Below are 16,729 nucleotides of genomic sequence, written 5' to 3' on the forward strand. Positions count from 1 at the left end.
TATATGTTACACATTACTGTATTTTCCTTACCAGGCTTTGGTGAATGACATCCAGACAATCCAGCCCAATTTAAATAGTGTTAATGAGATTGGACAAAAAATGAAGAAGGAAGCAGAGTCAGAATTTTCTTTAAAATTACAGAATGATCTTAAAGCACTGAATGCTGAATGGGATAATATTTGCCAACAGGTATTCTATTAGAATATGTAGCATTAATTTATTTAAATTCCAGAGTGTTATTTAATAGAATTTTCTCTACTTGGTATAAAATGTGAAAAGTAGAGTAAGAAAGTATCATTCTGAATAATAAATCTTTAATAATTCAACTGCATATAAATGCCTGCTGAATAGATAAATGTGATAAATTAAATAATCCCTTCCAGAGTAGAACACCAGAGGTTGGATAATACTGATATATACAAAACATTTTAAATAAAAATATATAGCAAGATATAATTATTTTTTATATCTTCATTGGCTTTCACTTAGCTCAAAATATTTTAATATTATAAGTATAGAAAACTAACTTATGTGGCATTACAATTCTGTTATATATCCAAAACCAAAATTTCAATAACGTGGAACTCCAAATGATAGCATATTAATTTTTTATGTATGGTAAAAGCACCTATCTTAGAAAAGCTTTATTTTCTCAAAAGAGCAATAGTAAATGGGGGAAAAAACATAATCTGGAATATGCAATGCTAAAGCATAAAATTTGATAGTAAACCTTTGGATATTTTAATATTATTTAATTAGACATTCCAGACTGGAGAAATAATGTCTACTATATATTGTACTATATGAAAATACACAATTCATAGTTTTCCCACATTGTGATTGCATTTACCGATCATCTTTATGGCATCATTTCTAACTATATGGAAATTATATTCTCAAACAAAATAGGAAATTAATGCAGAACATGGATCCTTGAATTTTCCATTCCTTTTTTTTTACTAAGTAGACATGAAAATAGCCTAGAAGAGTTTATATTTTCTTTTGTGTAACAAAGTAACTTGTTACTCTTAAATGCATTTTTCTTCCAGAAACTTGTCGGTTTTTGTATACATAAGGCAATATTTGAAATATAAATATGTTCTAAACATTTCAGGATTTTTAATTTAATTTAACTGTGAGTCTCATATTCTGGTTATTCATTGGGTTCCAAAGTAGAGTTTTATCTATTTTTGAGAGGAAAAATAACTTCTTCTTCTTTTTTATTATTATTAATGCAAGGTCTATGCTAAGAAAGAAGCATTGAAGAATAGTTTGGATAAGATTGCAAATCTACGAAAGGATTTGTCAGAAATGCATGAGTGGATTACACAAGCAGAAGATGAATATCTGCAGAGGGATTTTGAATACAAAACACCAAATGAACTGGAGAAAGCTGTTGAAGAATTAAAGGTAGTAGATCAAACTGAATTGTTTGATTTGTCTCCAATTCTATTTTAAAGTTACAATTATACATTATTTGTACCTTATTTGTAAAAGCTGACCAAGTAATTTTTAGAGTTTAATTTTATTTCAAACACAATTCTCTTACCTTCCATTCTTTCTTCTTATCACATAAGAATTAATTGCCAGACTGTTATTTTCTTCCATTCTTCCCAAATTGTAGCCAGAATTGTAGTTTGTCATAAATATTTGGAGCAAGTTTGTATCACCTGACTACTAATTCTGTAAGTTTTTAAACGTCTGTTAGAATAGATCCTCATGGAATCTAAAAGATTCTTCAATGCTCTACTGAAATTTATAGCTATTTGTTGCACTGTAGACATAGGGCAATTCATCAGTCCTAAAATACCTTATGATTAGTGTTGGGCGAATCTGTTGAAGTTCGGGTTTGGCGGGTTTGGCTGAACTTGATGTCGGAGTTCGGGTTCACGCCCCCAAACCCAAACCCCAATCCCAACCCCAACACCTCTGGCCCTGCGGGAGGTGAAGCGCTGGGGGGGGAGGTCAGGCTCTGTGTCTAGAATCGCCCCTCCTGCCCCCCTCAAACCAAGTCGGCGGCTTGAGCCTCAGAGCCCTCCCCACCTCCCCCTCCCATCCACTGCCTGCTTGAAGCTGTGGGCCAGAATCCTGAATAGCTGGCCGGCAGAACCTGACTCCCCACCCCTCTGTCCGACGTGAGGTGAAACACTGGGGAGGGAGGTCAGGCTCCAATCCCCAGGAGCTCAGCAGGGAGAAAGTCCTGACATCGTGCCTCCCTGTCTTTGCAGCCGGCAGGAGAGCTGCGGTGTGAGGCTCCTAAGCGGGCTCCAGGGTGGGCAAGCAAATGGGAAATGGGATTCCCCATCTCCATTTGCTTGTACCCCCCCCCCCGATGTGTGGGAAATCCACGCCTCCCCTCCCTGTTTGTGCTCCAAAGGTCCGGATTCCCTCCGCCTTTTTAAAGCCCTTCAGGGGCAGAGCCCTCCCTGTCTCTCCCTCCTGCCCACTGCCCGCTTGAAGCTGCCAGCAGAGTGCCTCACCTCCCCCCCCACTGCTGCAATAGTATTGCGGTGTTCAATCAAATGCCAAACCTGAACACAGACTTCTGGAAAAGTCCGGGATCGGGTTTGGTATACCGAACCCGACCAAGTTCGGCACATTCAGTTCGCCCAACACTACTTATGATTACTACTTATAAATGAAAACATTTAGTTTATTTTGTTCAAATTACATTTTCAGAATTTTTATAGTGACGTGGGCTGAAGTTAGCAAAAGGCTGCATTTTTTTACTACCACACTGTGGGCGTGGCTTATTTTGTGGGTATGGCTTGGTGGCCATGTGACCAGGTGGGAGTGGTTTGATGATCATGTGACCGGGGTGGCTTAAAGGTCATGTGACTGGCTTAAAGGTGGCCAACTTGACGTCACTCACCTCAAGGGTTTGGGTTAGGGTTAGGGTGCCTGGCTCTCCTCTCCTCACCTCAAAGAGATACAATTTCCCTATCGATTTACTGAACATCCAAAATATACTACAGTGGTACCTCTACTTATGAACTTAATTCATTCCGTGACCAGGTTCTTAAGTAGAAAAGTTTGTAGGAAGAATCAAATAATGTGTGTGGTTGAGGAAACCACATGGACAGTAGAGGCCCTGTTTCCTCCCAGGAGATTCCTCCCAGGATTTGTTTAATCGAAACAGTCAATTTTGCATTTCAAGCATCAACTTCTGCAACCATTTGTCCATGTTAGAAATTGAAGCGACCTTCCATTTTTGTATATATTGTCTTGCTGCTGTCACCCTATATAGTAACAAAGTTCCAATTTTTTTCTCCAGGTCTTTTTCCATTAGATCCAAAAGGAAAAATTATGGTTTCATCTTTATCTCCTTTTTCAAAATTTTCTGTATTAAAATATGAATCATATTCCCTTTTTTTTTTGCTTTATCATATGTCCACCATAGATGATAAAAAAATCCCTTCTTTACTTTTACAGTTCCAACATTCATTTGGCATACCTTTATACATCTTAGATAACTTATCTCAAAGGTATCAAACCCGTGGTGTCATATTGTCATCACATGTTGTATTGTGACATTTCCCCCTTCACTAAACTAGAGGTGGGTGTGGCATCTGGCCTGCAGGCCATGAGTTTTACACCCCTGACTTCTCCAGTATTAAATACCAATGATACATCATTTATAGAAATTTTCTTTTAGATTATAATTTAATGTAAATTTTAAACTGTTCACCCACATATTTTCCCATTGTTTAAGCATTACATTATATCCAAAAAATCTTCACACTGGATCATACAATGTTTTACATATTAATTTTCCAAATTCAGTTTCAATAACATTTTATAGATGTTAGAAATATGTTGATTGTTTTCCACATAATAAAATTCATTTTTAAAAGCCCCTTCTTTACTTTTACAGGTCCAAAGTCAAATCCATAGCACTTTTTGTCCAATTTAAATCTTTCTTTCAGTTGTTGATGAGTAAATCAATGGCAAGCATAGCCTTCTGATTAAAGTTCTTCGCTCGGCTTTAATATTGGGTTACCTGAGTTAAAAGATAAAACTTTACCATATATCAACCAGTTTGGCTTTCCCACATTTCTTTTCTAAAGAAAGCTTCCTGTTGTGACACCCAAAGAGGCAACTTTGTACAGAGCATTGTTTTATATTTATTCCAAACTCTTAGTATGGCATGTCTAACAAAATAATTATTAATTTCATCATTAACATTATTTTTATGATACCATAAGTGCTTTCTAAGTCAGAAGAAGCTGGGCATTCTCAGACTGCTTCTTGAAGAAAAAGAAGTAATCAGGGGAGTCCCTGGCTGACACAGGGCAACCAAGCAAGTTCACTTTGGAAGAATCAGCCATTTTTATTTTTATTTATTTGTTTGTTTTGTCAAATATGTATTGGTGGTATACAGATATAATAATATTTATATACATGATATAATTTATATACATGATTTATATACATGAAATATATATATTAGGACAGGGAATGGAAGGCACTCTGGTACACTTATGCATGCCCCTTACTGACCTCTTAGAAATCAGGAAAGGTCAACAGTGGATAGTCTAGGGGTAAAGTTTTGGGAGTTAATTGATTATACTGTACTACAAAGTCTGGTAGTGAGTTCCATGCATTAGCTACTCGGTTACTAAAGTTGTATTTCCTGCAGTCAAGTTTAAAGCAGTTTAAGTTTGTATCTGTTGTGTGCTCTTGTGTTCTTGTGGTTGAAGCTGAAGTAGTCATTGACAGGAAGAATGTTGTAGCAGATGATTTTATGGCTATGCTTAGGTTATGGTTAAGGCGATGTACAGGGGGGGTGGACAAAGAAATGGAAACACTTGACTTTTTGGCATCATAATGTTTGAACATGTTCAAATCAATCAAAACTTGGCATATTTTAATGCTTTTTAAATTTCTGTTATTTGATATGTTTTTTAAACTACCTTTTTTTAAAACAGAAATTTAAGGAAATTGATTATAACCTTCTAGAAATGGCAGACCTCTCAGACTTTCAAAGAGGCCAAATTGCTGGTGCTCGAATGGCAGGTGCTAGTGTAACAGAAAGTGCCTGAATGTTTGGTGTTTCAAGAGGTAGAGTCTTAAAAGTCATGACTGCTTTTGAAAGAGAAGGGAAAACATCCTCAGCCAAGCACAGGTCTGGTCGAAAGTCGAAGTTGTGTGAGAGAGATCGTCGGACTCTAAAGCGAATTGTTAGAGCAGATCACAAGACCACAGCTCCTAAAATCACTGCAGAGCTCAATAGACAAGTACAGAACCCAGTTTCCACAAAAACTGTTCAAAGGCAGCTTCACAAATCTGGATTCCACAGAAGAGCTGCAATTAGAAAACCTCTGTTCTCAAAGACAAATGTTTCAAAGTGTTTAGAGTGGTGTACAAACCACCAGAAATGGTCCCTCGAGCAGTGGCAAAATGTGATTTTCTCTGACGAATCATTGTTTACCATTTTTCCAACCTCTGGCCGTGTTTACATTTGGAGACAACCAAAAGAATCATTTCATCCAGACTGCCTTCTCCCAACTATCAAACATGGCGGGGGTTCAGTGATGATCTGGGGTGCTGTTTCTTGAAAATCCTCCAGGCCAATGATTTCCCTTCATGGAAAAATTAACAGCCATCACTATTTAGGAATTTTGGCCGACCAAATTCATCCTATGGTTCAAGAACTGTTTCCAGAGGGGGATGCCATCTTTCAAGATGATAATGCACCAATCCATAGAGTAAGAATTGTTAAAGAATGGCACGAGGAACATTCTAATGAAGTTCAGCATCTCATCTGGCCACCACAATCACCAGACCTCAACATTATTGAGCATTTATGGTCGATTTTAGAGATTCAAGTAAGAAGTCGATTTCCACCACCATCATCTCTGAACTGGAGGGTGCTTTAACTGAAGAATGGGCTAACATTCCTTTGGAAACAATTCACAATTTGTATGAATCAATACCTCGGAGAATTGAGGCTGTATTTGCTGCAAAAGTGGACCAATACCATATTAAAAGATATTTTGATGATTTTTCAAGGTGTTTCCATTTCTTTGTCCACCCCCTGTAGTTCTAAGCTTTCTAAACCTAGGATTGTAAATCTAGTTGCGTAGGGTATTCTGTTGTGAGTGGAGGAGTGGAGGGCTTTTCTAGTAAAGTATCTCTGGAAGTTTTCTGGAGAGTTTATATCCAAAATGTGGTGTGGGTTCTAGACAGACGAGCTGCATTCAAGGATTGGTCTGGTGAAGGTTTTGTATACTCTGGTTAAGTGGTGTGAGATTACCGGAGCAGAAATTACATAGGATTAAATTAACAACTCTTGAAGCCTTTTTGGCGATGTTGCAGTGGGCTTTGGCACTTAGGTCATTTGATATGAGTATTCCAAGGTCTTTTACAGAGTGAGGGCTGTGTGTAAGTTCTTGTTCATTCAGCTAGTATTTGGTGTTCTGATTCTTTTTGCCAATGTGTAGGACAGAGCATTTTTTGGTTGAGATTTGGAGTTGCCAGATGTTTGATCATTCAGACACAAAGTCAAGGTCTTTTTGGAGAGTAGCTGTTTTATTGGTGGTGTTGAAAAGTTTTAAATCATTGGTGAAGAGAATGCAGTTGCTTGTAATGTGATTGCAAAGGTCATTTATATAGGTTATGAATAGTGTTGGTCCAAGTGCGCTACTTTGGGGTACACCACTGTTAACCAGAATAGGATTAAATATGATACTCCCTATTTTGACAACTTGTTGTCTGTTTGATAGGAACACAGTTATCCAACTATGGAGAGATCCTAAGATGCCAGAGGATTTGAGTTTTAGAAGTCATTTGTCATGAACCACTGAGTCAAAGGCTTTTCAGAAGTCAATGTAGATGGCATCTATTGGTTTTCCCTGATTGAGATGTGTAGTTCATATGTTTTTGCAGTGAAGGAGTTCCAGGTTGCAAGATAATTTTTTTCTGAAACCAAATTGTTTGTTAGAGATTAGGTTGTTAGTTTCCAGTGGAGTGTAATTGATTGGCTTATGATTGATACCAAGACTTTGCATGTGATGCAGTATAATGAGATTGGTCTGTAGTTTTCAACTAGACTGGGATCTCCTCTTTTGAAAATGGGATGACTGTTGCTTGCGACCATAGTTTTGGTAGTGAGCTGGTCCTTAATGGTTTTTCAAAGATAATGCTTAGGGTTCAGCTATGGCTGTGGAGAGCTTAGATCAGTGATGGCAAACCTATGGCACAGGTGCCACAGGTGGTGCATGGAGCCATATCTGCTGGCACATGAGCTGTTGCCTTAGCTCAGCTCCAACATGCATGTGTGTGCTGGCCAGCTGACTTTTGGTTCGCACAGAGGCTCTGGGAGGGCATTTTTGACTTCCAGAGAACCTCCAGGGGTTGGGGGAGGGCCTGGGGAGGGCAAAACACGAGCCTACTGGGCCCACCAGAAATTGAGAAACAAGCTGTTTCCAGACTCCAGAGGGACTCCAGAGGGTGGAAAAGGCTGTTTTCACCCTTCCCAGGCATTGAATTATAGGTGTGGGCACTCATGCATGTGCAATAGCGCGCATGTATGCTCTTTTGGCACCCAAGGGACTAAAGGTTTGCCTCACTGACATAGACCATCAGACACAATTGATAGAGAAGGTTTAAGGTTGCATAGTGCTTTTTCTTTTTTTCTTTTTCTTTTTTCTTTTTTAATTGATTTTTAATTCCAAGACAGGACAAAGACATATACAAAAACACACAACATAAAAAATGTTGTGGTTAGCTCTGGCACAGCTCCTGCCCCAAGGACTGTGGGAGACATCCACATGCTGCAGGCCTATTTTGCCCCCAGTGGAATCTGCTGATGAAGGCTCCTCTAACCAAGAAGACATGAGTGACAGGGAGGAGGAGAGTGTGACAGACAGCTCAGAAGGAGATCAATTATCTAGCTCCTCCTTGGATTCAGAACAAGAGTTAATGATGCAGCCACGCATGCGGAGAGCGATGCATAGGCAACAACAAATGAGAGATTATTATCAAAGAAAATGAGGCCAATTGTGGATGGGTGGGGCTGTGGTAATTAGTGAGGCTGCTATAAATAGCAGCCTGTGGGTTTGGTCATTGTGGAGGATTATCTGATCGTTGTGTTTCATGCCTGCTTTGCTGACTTTGATCTTTGTGTGCTGATTTTTCCGCGCTTTGCAACTAAACCAGTGCAAATGTTTTTCACTTTGTGAAAGAAGAAGGACTGTGAATTTCCTCACAGCTGCAAGCTAAGTATCACAGAACTGATAAGGGACTTGTACAAATTACCAATTTGTTTGAAGACAAGTGCTCTTTGCTATACAAAAAGAGTGCTTCGTTTATTTGCATTTTTCGGTATAAAGAACATTGTTTTGAATTTTCAAACGTGTGTGTGTCTGAAATTGTATCTGTGCATTTTTGGGAGGATTCTACCAGAGAGCTTGACAGAACAAAAAAGGAGCCCAAGCTGCTCCATACTTTTCAGAGGTCTAAGAAATTTAAATACGAGTCTTGTAGATCATATTAAGAAAAGGTAATAAAAAGAAATAATGAAAGGAAGAAAAAAATATAAACTATCACTAATTACTATTTACATAAGTTCATGTAATTTTGTACCATCTGATATACGTTACAATATTTACAATAGCATTCTTTTATCCAGCCACTCATAGAACTTATACCAAATTTTATAATAATCAGATTCTTCTTGTCCCTTTTAAAAACAAAATTATTATTATTATTATTATTATTATTATTATTATTATTATTATTATTATTATTATTATTATTAATGAGATTTGTATGCCGCCCCTCTCCAGAGACTTTGTATGTATTTTTATACATACAAAGACATTGCAACCAAAATAAGTACAAGCAAATAAAAACAAACAAACAAACAGACAAATAAACATAACAGTAAACAAAACAAAACATATAAACAAAACATTTGGGAAGAGTAATTTCCCCACTCATTTAGGATGTTCAATCGTGGAATTTTCCCTCATAACTTGTTATTCTTTTGTTAACGTGTTGCTTTGTGTTACTTTTGCCTTCTTCTTTTTTTAAAAAAAATCTGTCTTATGAAAATTTATAATTTTTTTATTTTATCGTTGTCCTTTCCTCTAGCCAGTCATCAAAATTTCCCCATATCTTATAATATTCTGAATCTTCTTTCCCTTCTAATTTTTTCGACATCCTGTCCAGCTCTGCACAAAACCCTTTTTAATTATCATACCTTCTTCCCGTATTTTATCAGATTTCCATTGTTGAGTGTAAACTATCCTTGCAGTTGTCAAAATATGAATGACCAAATATCTCACTTCTTTTAAATTTTTTTTGTTAAAAATACCCAATAAATATAATTCTGGTTTTTTTTCCAGTTCTTCCTTTGTTATTTCTTTCAACCAGTCAGCCACCTTGTTCCAGTAATTTTTAGCCTCTAGACAAGTCCACCATTGCTGGTAGAAGGTGTTGTGGACCTATTAATTTATCTAAGTCGCTCCTATTCCACTTTATAAAAATTAATTCTTTATTCTTCATCCCATTTCTCTGTTTTTCCAGTTTCACACATTTATTTTCGAATAATTGCAGCTCCATTAATCTTCCAATTTGAAATGCAACTCCAAACAAGGAATTCCTCATCCGCCCTCTTTTTCATTTCCTATTGACCACTTTTTCCTTATTCTTGGTCTCTTATCTTCTTCAACCCAATGATTAAGGTTTTTTTTTAGTTTTTTATCCCACTCTCTTAACTTGGATGCTGATAGCCCCCCCTGACAATACCTGAAACAGGTACACCATTTTGGGTACTATCATCATTTTGAAGGCTCTTATTTTAGAGATTCTCCTTAGCTTTTTCTCTTTCCAGCTCCTCATCTGTTTCAGCATTTTCCTCCATATTAATCTATAATTCACCTCCTCGATTTTCGCTGGGTTTCTCGATAACCAAATTCCCAGATATTTAATTTTCTTTAATCCTAACTTCAACCCTGATTCTTTCCTAATTTCTATCTGCTCTCTTCGACTGTATTTAAACACATAATCTCTGATTTTTCCATATTGACCGACAATCCCGATTCCTGTTTAAACTCTTGTAAAATATTTCTTATACCTTTGATCATCTACATCGGGGTCAGGGTCAATATAATTGCATTGTCTGCAAATAGGTTTAGTTTCATTTCTAATTCCCCTATTTTATATCCTACCCAAGTATTGTCTTATCTTATTAGCTAATGTTCTCTATTGATATTACAAATAACATTGGAGATAAAGGACATCCCTGCTTGGTGCCATTTTGTATTTTAATTCTCTACATTCTTTGTCCATTCACCCTTATATACACTTCATTCCCTTTATAAATCTCTTTTATAATTTCACAAAATTTGTCCCATATTTAATTCCTTACATAGTTTATATAAATAGCTATGGTTAACTTTATCAAAAGCTTTATAAACATCTAATTTCAAAATTCCCAATTTCCTTTTAGTAATGGTAGCATGGTGCGTCACATTTATTACATTTCTAATTGGTTCACTTATCTTCCTTCCCTTCACAAATCCATATTGATCCTCTTCAATTATTTTTGGTAAAATATTTTTGAGTCTGTTTGCCAATATCTTCATAAATATTTTATAATCTTGATTTGCCAAGCTGATAGGACAGTAATCCCCAAGCTCTCTTAAATCTCAATCAATCTTTGGGATGGTAACAATCTCTGAAAGCTTCCATGTCTGAGGGATATCATGAGTTAACAATATATTATTAAACAATTTCCCCAAATGTGGCAACAATTCATTCATATACGTTTTATAAAATTCTCCTGTAAACCCATCTGGGCCCGGTGCTTTGGCTTGTTTTAACTCTTTAATTACTCTAGCAATTTCATCTTGTGTAATTTCTGCATTCAATATTTGTTTATCTTCTTCACTTACTATTTTCCCAACATTGAGGACTCCTATATTTGCCTGCTCCTCTTTATATAAATCCTCATAATATTTTCTCATTATCTTCTCTAGCTGCTCTTTACCATATCTAACCTCTCCACCAGGGTCTCTCAGTGCTAATATACATTATTTTTCTTTCCTCTTCTTCAAATATCTTGCCATTTGTTGCATTGATTTTGTCCCCCAGTTCAATATTTTTATCGCATCATCATTCTCATCTTGTTCCATTGGATCTCACCGTACACCATCAATTTTTTCCTTTTCAATAAACTATTCCAATCCCTACTCTTAGTTAATCTCAGCTGCCCTTGTATCAAATCTATTTCCCTTATCTTAGTTTCCCTTTCTCTACCTCACCCCTTGGATTGCGCATGCGTCACAGTTTTTTCTAGACGCTCCCATCTTGAGCTCCAATGTGATATATTAAATAAAAGTCAGGATGAGATTTCTAAACAATTGAATTACAGAATTGCTAATTTAGAAGACCGCCAAAGGAGAAGAAATTTACGTCTGCGTTATTTTAGACCAGATTTTGCTTCAGGCTGGAATTAACTGAAGCAATCCTTGGTTGGATGGCAGGTTGTTTTTGATGACATTTTACCTTGGGACGTTCCATGTAGAAACCGGGAGAGGCAAAGAGACATTGTTATGGCCTTGGCCAGTGAGAAAAAAGCTGATATTATCTAAAAGTATTTGAAAAGCTGTGCCGGCCTTAAGCAAGATGGAAACGAGATAAGAGTTCTTAGAGATCTCTATTGGCAAACTTTGAGAGCAAGAGCTGCCTTATGCCCAATTTAAAACCATCTGTATCAAACTGGAAAAACGTTCACCGGGGGTTTTCCAGCTGCCATCTTGGTGTTCCAAGAAAATAAGATGTTTAGAGCACGATCACTGGAGGAGGGAAAGGCACTATTGAATCAACTGGGTTTGAGTTTGAAGAAAGCGAGGCACAAGGAGCAGAAGGAGGGGAGAGTGGAGCAGTTGGAGAGCCAAAAGGAGGAGAAGGAGGAGAAGATTATTTCAGCGGTTGCAGTACCCCAGATGAGGAGGAAAGGCAAAGGGAGGAGCAGCTGAAGGAGTTAATGGGGCAGGTGGAGGTCATCACAAGGGATCAGAGAAAAACAAGAGCCCAGCATGAGAAGAAAGCAAAGAAGTGAAGAGTTGAAACTGATTTTGTCGGGGGGCCCCCCAGAGATGTTTCTGGAATTTAGTGTTAATTTTTATTCTTGTTGGGGGAGAAGGGAAAAAGGTAAAATAAGTTTAAAAAGTAAAAGAAGGTGTTATTCAAATGGATAAGAGAGGGAGGGAGGGGAATTTTTCTCTCTATATTTAAAAGTGGTTGAAAGTGGAGCTCAGTAGTGTGGGAATGCAATCAGGAGAAGTGCCCCATGACTGGACAAGGGTTTTTCTTGTCCTCCCCCTTCCTGGTGGGGGGAGCACGGGGGGGAAGAACTTTGGGGGGGTGATTGGGGTAAGGAAGGGGAAAATAAGTAAACCAAGAGCAAAACAATATACAGTGATCCCCCGGTTATTGCGAGGGTTCCGTTCCAGGACCCTCCGCAATGAGCGGGTTTTCGCGAAGTAGCGCTGCGGAAGTAAAAACACCATCTGCGCATGCGCGATCTTTTTTATTATTATTTTAAGGCCGCGCATGCGCAGACGGTGGGGCGATGGCAGTTCGGAGGCTGGCAATGGTTATTTTTCATGCCGCCCCCCCCCCCAGTCCAATTTTGAACCTGGTTTTTTTCTGCTGTCAAGTTGCTAGCTCTCAATGAGTACACTTGCCACTTATGATTTCCAAGTCCATTTTGAACCTGGTTTTTTTCTGCTGTCAAGTTGCTAGCTCTCAATGAGTACACTTGCCACTTATGATTTCCAAGTCCATTTTGAACCTGGTTTTTTTCTGCTGTCAAGTTGCTAGCTCTCAGTGAGTACACTTGCCACTTATGATTTCCAAGTCCATTTTGAACCTGGTTTTTTTCTGCTGTCAAGTTGCTAGCTCTCAATGAATACACTTGCCACTTATGATTTCCAAGTCCATTTGAACCTGGTTTTTTTCTGCTGTCAAGTTGCTAGCTCTCAATGAGTACACTTGCCACTTATGATTTCCAAGTCCATTTTGAACCTGGTTTTTTTCTGCTGTCAAGTTGCTAGCTCTCAATGAGTACACTTGCCACTTATGATTTCCAAGTCCATTTTGAACCTGGTTTTTTTCTGCTGTCAAGTTGCTAGCTCTCAGTGAGTACACTTGCCACTTATGATTTCCAAGTCCATTTTGAACCTGGTTTTTTTCTGCTGTCAAGTTGCTAGCTCTCAGTGAGTACACTTGCCACTTATGATTTCCAAGTCCATTTTGAACCTGGTTTTTTTCTGCTGTCAAGTTGCTAGCTCTCAATGAGTACACTTGCCACTTATGATTTCCAAGTCCATTTTGAACCTGGTTTTTTTCTGCTGTCAAGTTGCTAGCTCTCAGTGAGTACACTTGCCACTTATGATTTCCAAGTCCATTTTGAACCTGGTTTTTTTCTGCTGTCAAGTTGCTAGCTCTCAGTGAGTACACTTGCCACTTATGATTTCCCAGTCCATTTTGAACCTGGTTTTTTTCTGCTGTCAAGTTGCTAGCTCTCAGTGAGTACACTTGCCACTTATGATTTCCCAGTCCATTTTGAACCTGGTTTTTTTCTGCTGTCAAGTTGCTAGCTCTCAATGAGTACACTTGCCACTTATGATTTCCAAGTCCATTTTGAACCTGGTTTTTTTCTGCTGTCAAGTTGCTAGCTCTCAGTGAGTATACACTTGCCACTTATGATTTCCAAGTCCATTTTGAACCTGGTTTTTTTCTGCTGTCAAGTTGCTAGCTCTCAGTGAGTACACTTGCCACTTATGATTCCCAAGTCCATTTTGAACCTGGTTTTTTGGCTCTCGTGTCCTCCTTCCATCCCTCCCTCCTTCCATCCCTCCTTCCTTTCGTAAAAAGCACTTAAACAATGACAGAATAAAAACCCCCAGCCCTCACCTGTGTTTGAATTTCATTCACTCAGTCATTCATTCTTCTCTATGCCACTCAGTCCCAACACTTTCAACCCACAAATTACCATTTCCCATCCCCTTAATGCACTGTACAGTACAGTACTGTACCTCTACCTGTACCTGTAACCTGTACTGTACACATTGAATAACACTTAGTCATCCTGATAGAAACAATAAAAATATTTATTTACATTTTTACATTTTTGGGGGGGGGGTTAGCATAACTAGGATAAATCGGGATCTTCTTCTATCACCATGTCTACAATGGACGCTGCAGGTGATGTTGTGGCAGACCTCTTGGTTTTCGTGACAAACATAGTTATGGGCAGTTGTTGGCGCGTTTTCTTTTGCTTGGCTAACAAGGCTCTGTATGGTGCAATGGTGTTGTCAAGGGAGGCCTTAAAGTGTATAGAGCGAGTCATGTTGGGATCCCAAAGTTCCGCCATGCGTTGCAGATGTGCAGCAGTTCTGTTCATTTCTTCAAGCCGCTCTAGCGTTAGGCCAACATCTTCTTCTTCCTCAGATTCTACAGCTCCCTCCTCTTCTTCACTCGCTGACCTGGTCAGCTCCTCCAGATCTTTGTCTGTCAGCGGTAGGCCATGTTCATCAAGCAAACCATTGACTTCCTCTGGTGTCATGTCAACGAAGCCTTCTCCACCCAGTGCCTGTGCCAGCTTCACAGACTTCTGGACTGCAGCATCTTGAATTTCTTCGGGAGCAAATCCCCTGTGATCATGCACCACTTCTGGCCACAATTTCCTCCAGCAGGCATTCATTGTCTGTGACTTCATATCCACTAAGGCACTCTGAATGTTCTTCAGACAAGATGCAATTGTGTACTGACGCCAGTAGGCCTTCAATGTGAAGTTTTGATCAGCATCCATTGCTTCCACGATGCTTCCAAGAGAATTGCGCGTGTACAGTGCCTTAAATGCGCGGATAATACCTTGATCCATCGGCTGGATAAGCGATGTGGTGTTTGGTGGCAAGAATTCGACTTGCACCCCATCATGTTCATCTGCCAGGTCATCATGGCCTCCAGCATTGTCCATTAGGAGAAGCACTTTGAAATCTAGTCCTTTGGCAGCCAAATAAACCTGCACCTGTGGGATGAAGCACTGATGAAACCAGTCCCGCGTGAGGGGTTTTGTAATCCATGCTTTAGGATTATGCATCCAGTACACTGGCAATGCATTCTTATTTCTGTTCTTGAGGGCTCTTGGATTTTGTGACTTATAAATTAGCCCTGGCTTCAGCAAAAAGCCTGCTGCATTCCCACACATGACCAAAGTCACTCTATCTTTCATGGCCTTAAAGCCAGGGGCTTTGGCTTCATCTTGCATCAAGAAAGTCCGTGAAGGCATCCTCTTCCAGAACAGGCCTGTTTCATCCATGTTGAACACCTGTTCTGGATGGTAGTCCCCTTCTGCAATTAGATCTTTAAAGGTGCGCCGGACAAAGTTTTCAGCTGCACCTGTATCTGCTGAGGCAGCTTCTCCATGCAATGACACACTCTTCAGGCCATAGCGCCGTTGAAATCTGTCAAACCACCCTTTGCTTGCTATGAATGTGGCTGGGGCTGAAGAAGCAGAAGATGTTGATGGCTGGGGGTCTTCAGAGTCATCTACAGAGAATGACAGGAAAGGGAGAGAGAAGTGACTTGAATGAAAGCATACAGTCCTTCCATCCCTCCCTCCCAACATCCCTCCCTCCCTCCTTCCATCACTCCCTCCTTCCATCCTTCTCTCCCTCCCTCCTTCCATCCATCCCTCCCTCCTTCCATCCTTCTCTCCCTCCCTCCCTCCTTCCCTTCTCTCCCTCCCTCCTAACATCCCTCCCTCGCTCCTTCCATCACTCCCTCCTTCCATCCTTCTCTCCCTCCCTCCCTCCTTCCCTTCTCTCCCTCCCTCCTAACATCCCTCCCTCCCTCCTTCCATCACTCCCTCCTTCCATCCTTCTCTCCCTCCCTCCCTCCTTCCATCCATCCCTCCCTGCTTCCATCACTCCCTCCTTCCATCCTTCTCTCCCTCCCTCCCTCCTTCCATCCATCCCTCCCTGCTTCCATCACTCCCTCCTTCCATCCTTCTCTCCCTCCCTCCCTCCTTCCATCCATCCCTCCCTGCTTCCATCCTTCTCTCCCTCCCTCCTTCCCTTTTCTCCCTCCCTCCTAACATCCCTCCGTCCTTCCATCCATCCCTCCCTCCTTCCATCCTTCTCTCCCTCCCTCCCTCCTTCCATCCATCCCTCCTTCCACCCTTAACACTTAAATACAGTATGTAATGACAGAATAAAAAACCCCAGCCCTTACCTGCGTTTCCCTCATCTGCATCGCCTCCTTCTGTGTCTTCAAGACGGTTGTACAATTGCTGTGCCTTGGTCCTTATGGTGTTGGTATCCAAAGCAATGCTCTTTTTGCGGCAGTCTTGTACCCACACAGACAAAGCAGCTTCCATCTTCATAAGGCGTTTGTTTCTAGGCGTCACTATTCTTTTTGCACCCTTGTTGAATGATATCAGAGAAGTTTGCCTTATCTTCTTCTCCTCTTTCCTAATGTATCGCACAGTCGATTCGTTGATCCCATAATGCCGACCAACCTCTACATTAGAATGTCCCGCTTTCAGCATGTCCAAAAGTTCAATCTTCTCCTTGATTGTCAGCATCTTCCGGGTCTTTTTAGCATCGCCGGCTCCACTACGGGTGCAACGTTTAGGTGCCATCTTCCACGAAGTCTTCACAAAGAGCTCCAAGACACAGATGCAAGACACAGACGCAAGACACAACTCCA

At 39.9% G+C, this 16,729-nt stretch overlaps 1 protein-coding gene across 1 annotated transcript in view; it reads left to right on the forward strand.

The window, feature by feature from the left end:
* LOC139167142 (dystrophin-like) overlaps positions 1-16,729 on the forward strand; it is a 1,540,372-nt gene that overhangs the window by 378,730 nt on the left and 1,144,913 nt on the right. Inside the window, exons 21-22 of the mRNA XM_070751563.1 lie at positions 35-190; positions 1,241-1,411. Of these exons, the coding sequence (XP_070607664.1) occupies positions 35-190; positions 1,241-1,411 (327 nt within the window). The remainder of the gene's footprint in view (positions 1-34; positions 191-1,240; positions 1,412-16,729) is intronic.

The sequence above is a fragment of the Erythrolamprus reginae genome, chromosome 4 (assembly GCF_031021105.1).
Source record: "Erythrolamprus reginae isolate rEryReg1 chromosome 4, rEryReg1.hap1, whole genome shotgun sequence".
Taxonomy (NCBI): domain Eukaryota; kingdom Metazoa; phylum Chordata; class Lepidosauria; order Squamata; family Dipsadidae; genus Erythrolamprus; species Erythrolamprus reginae.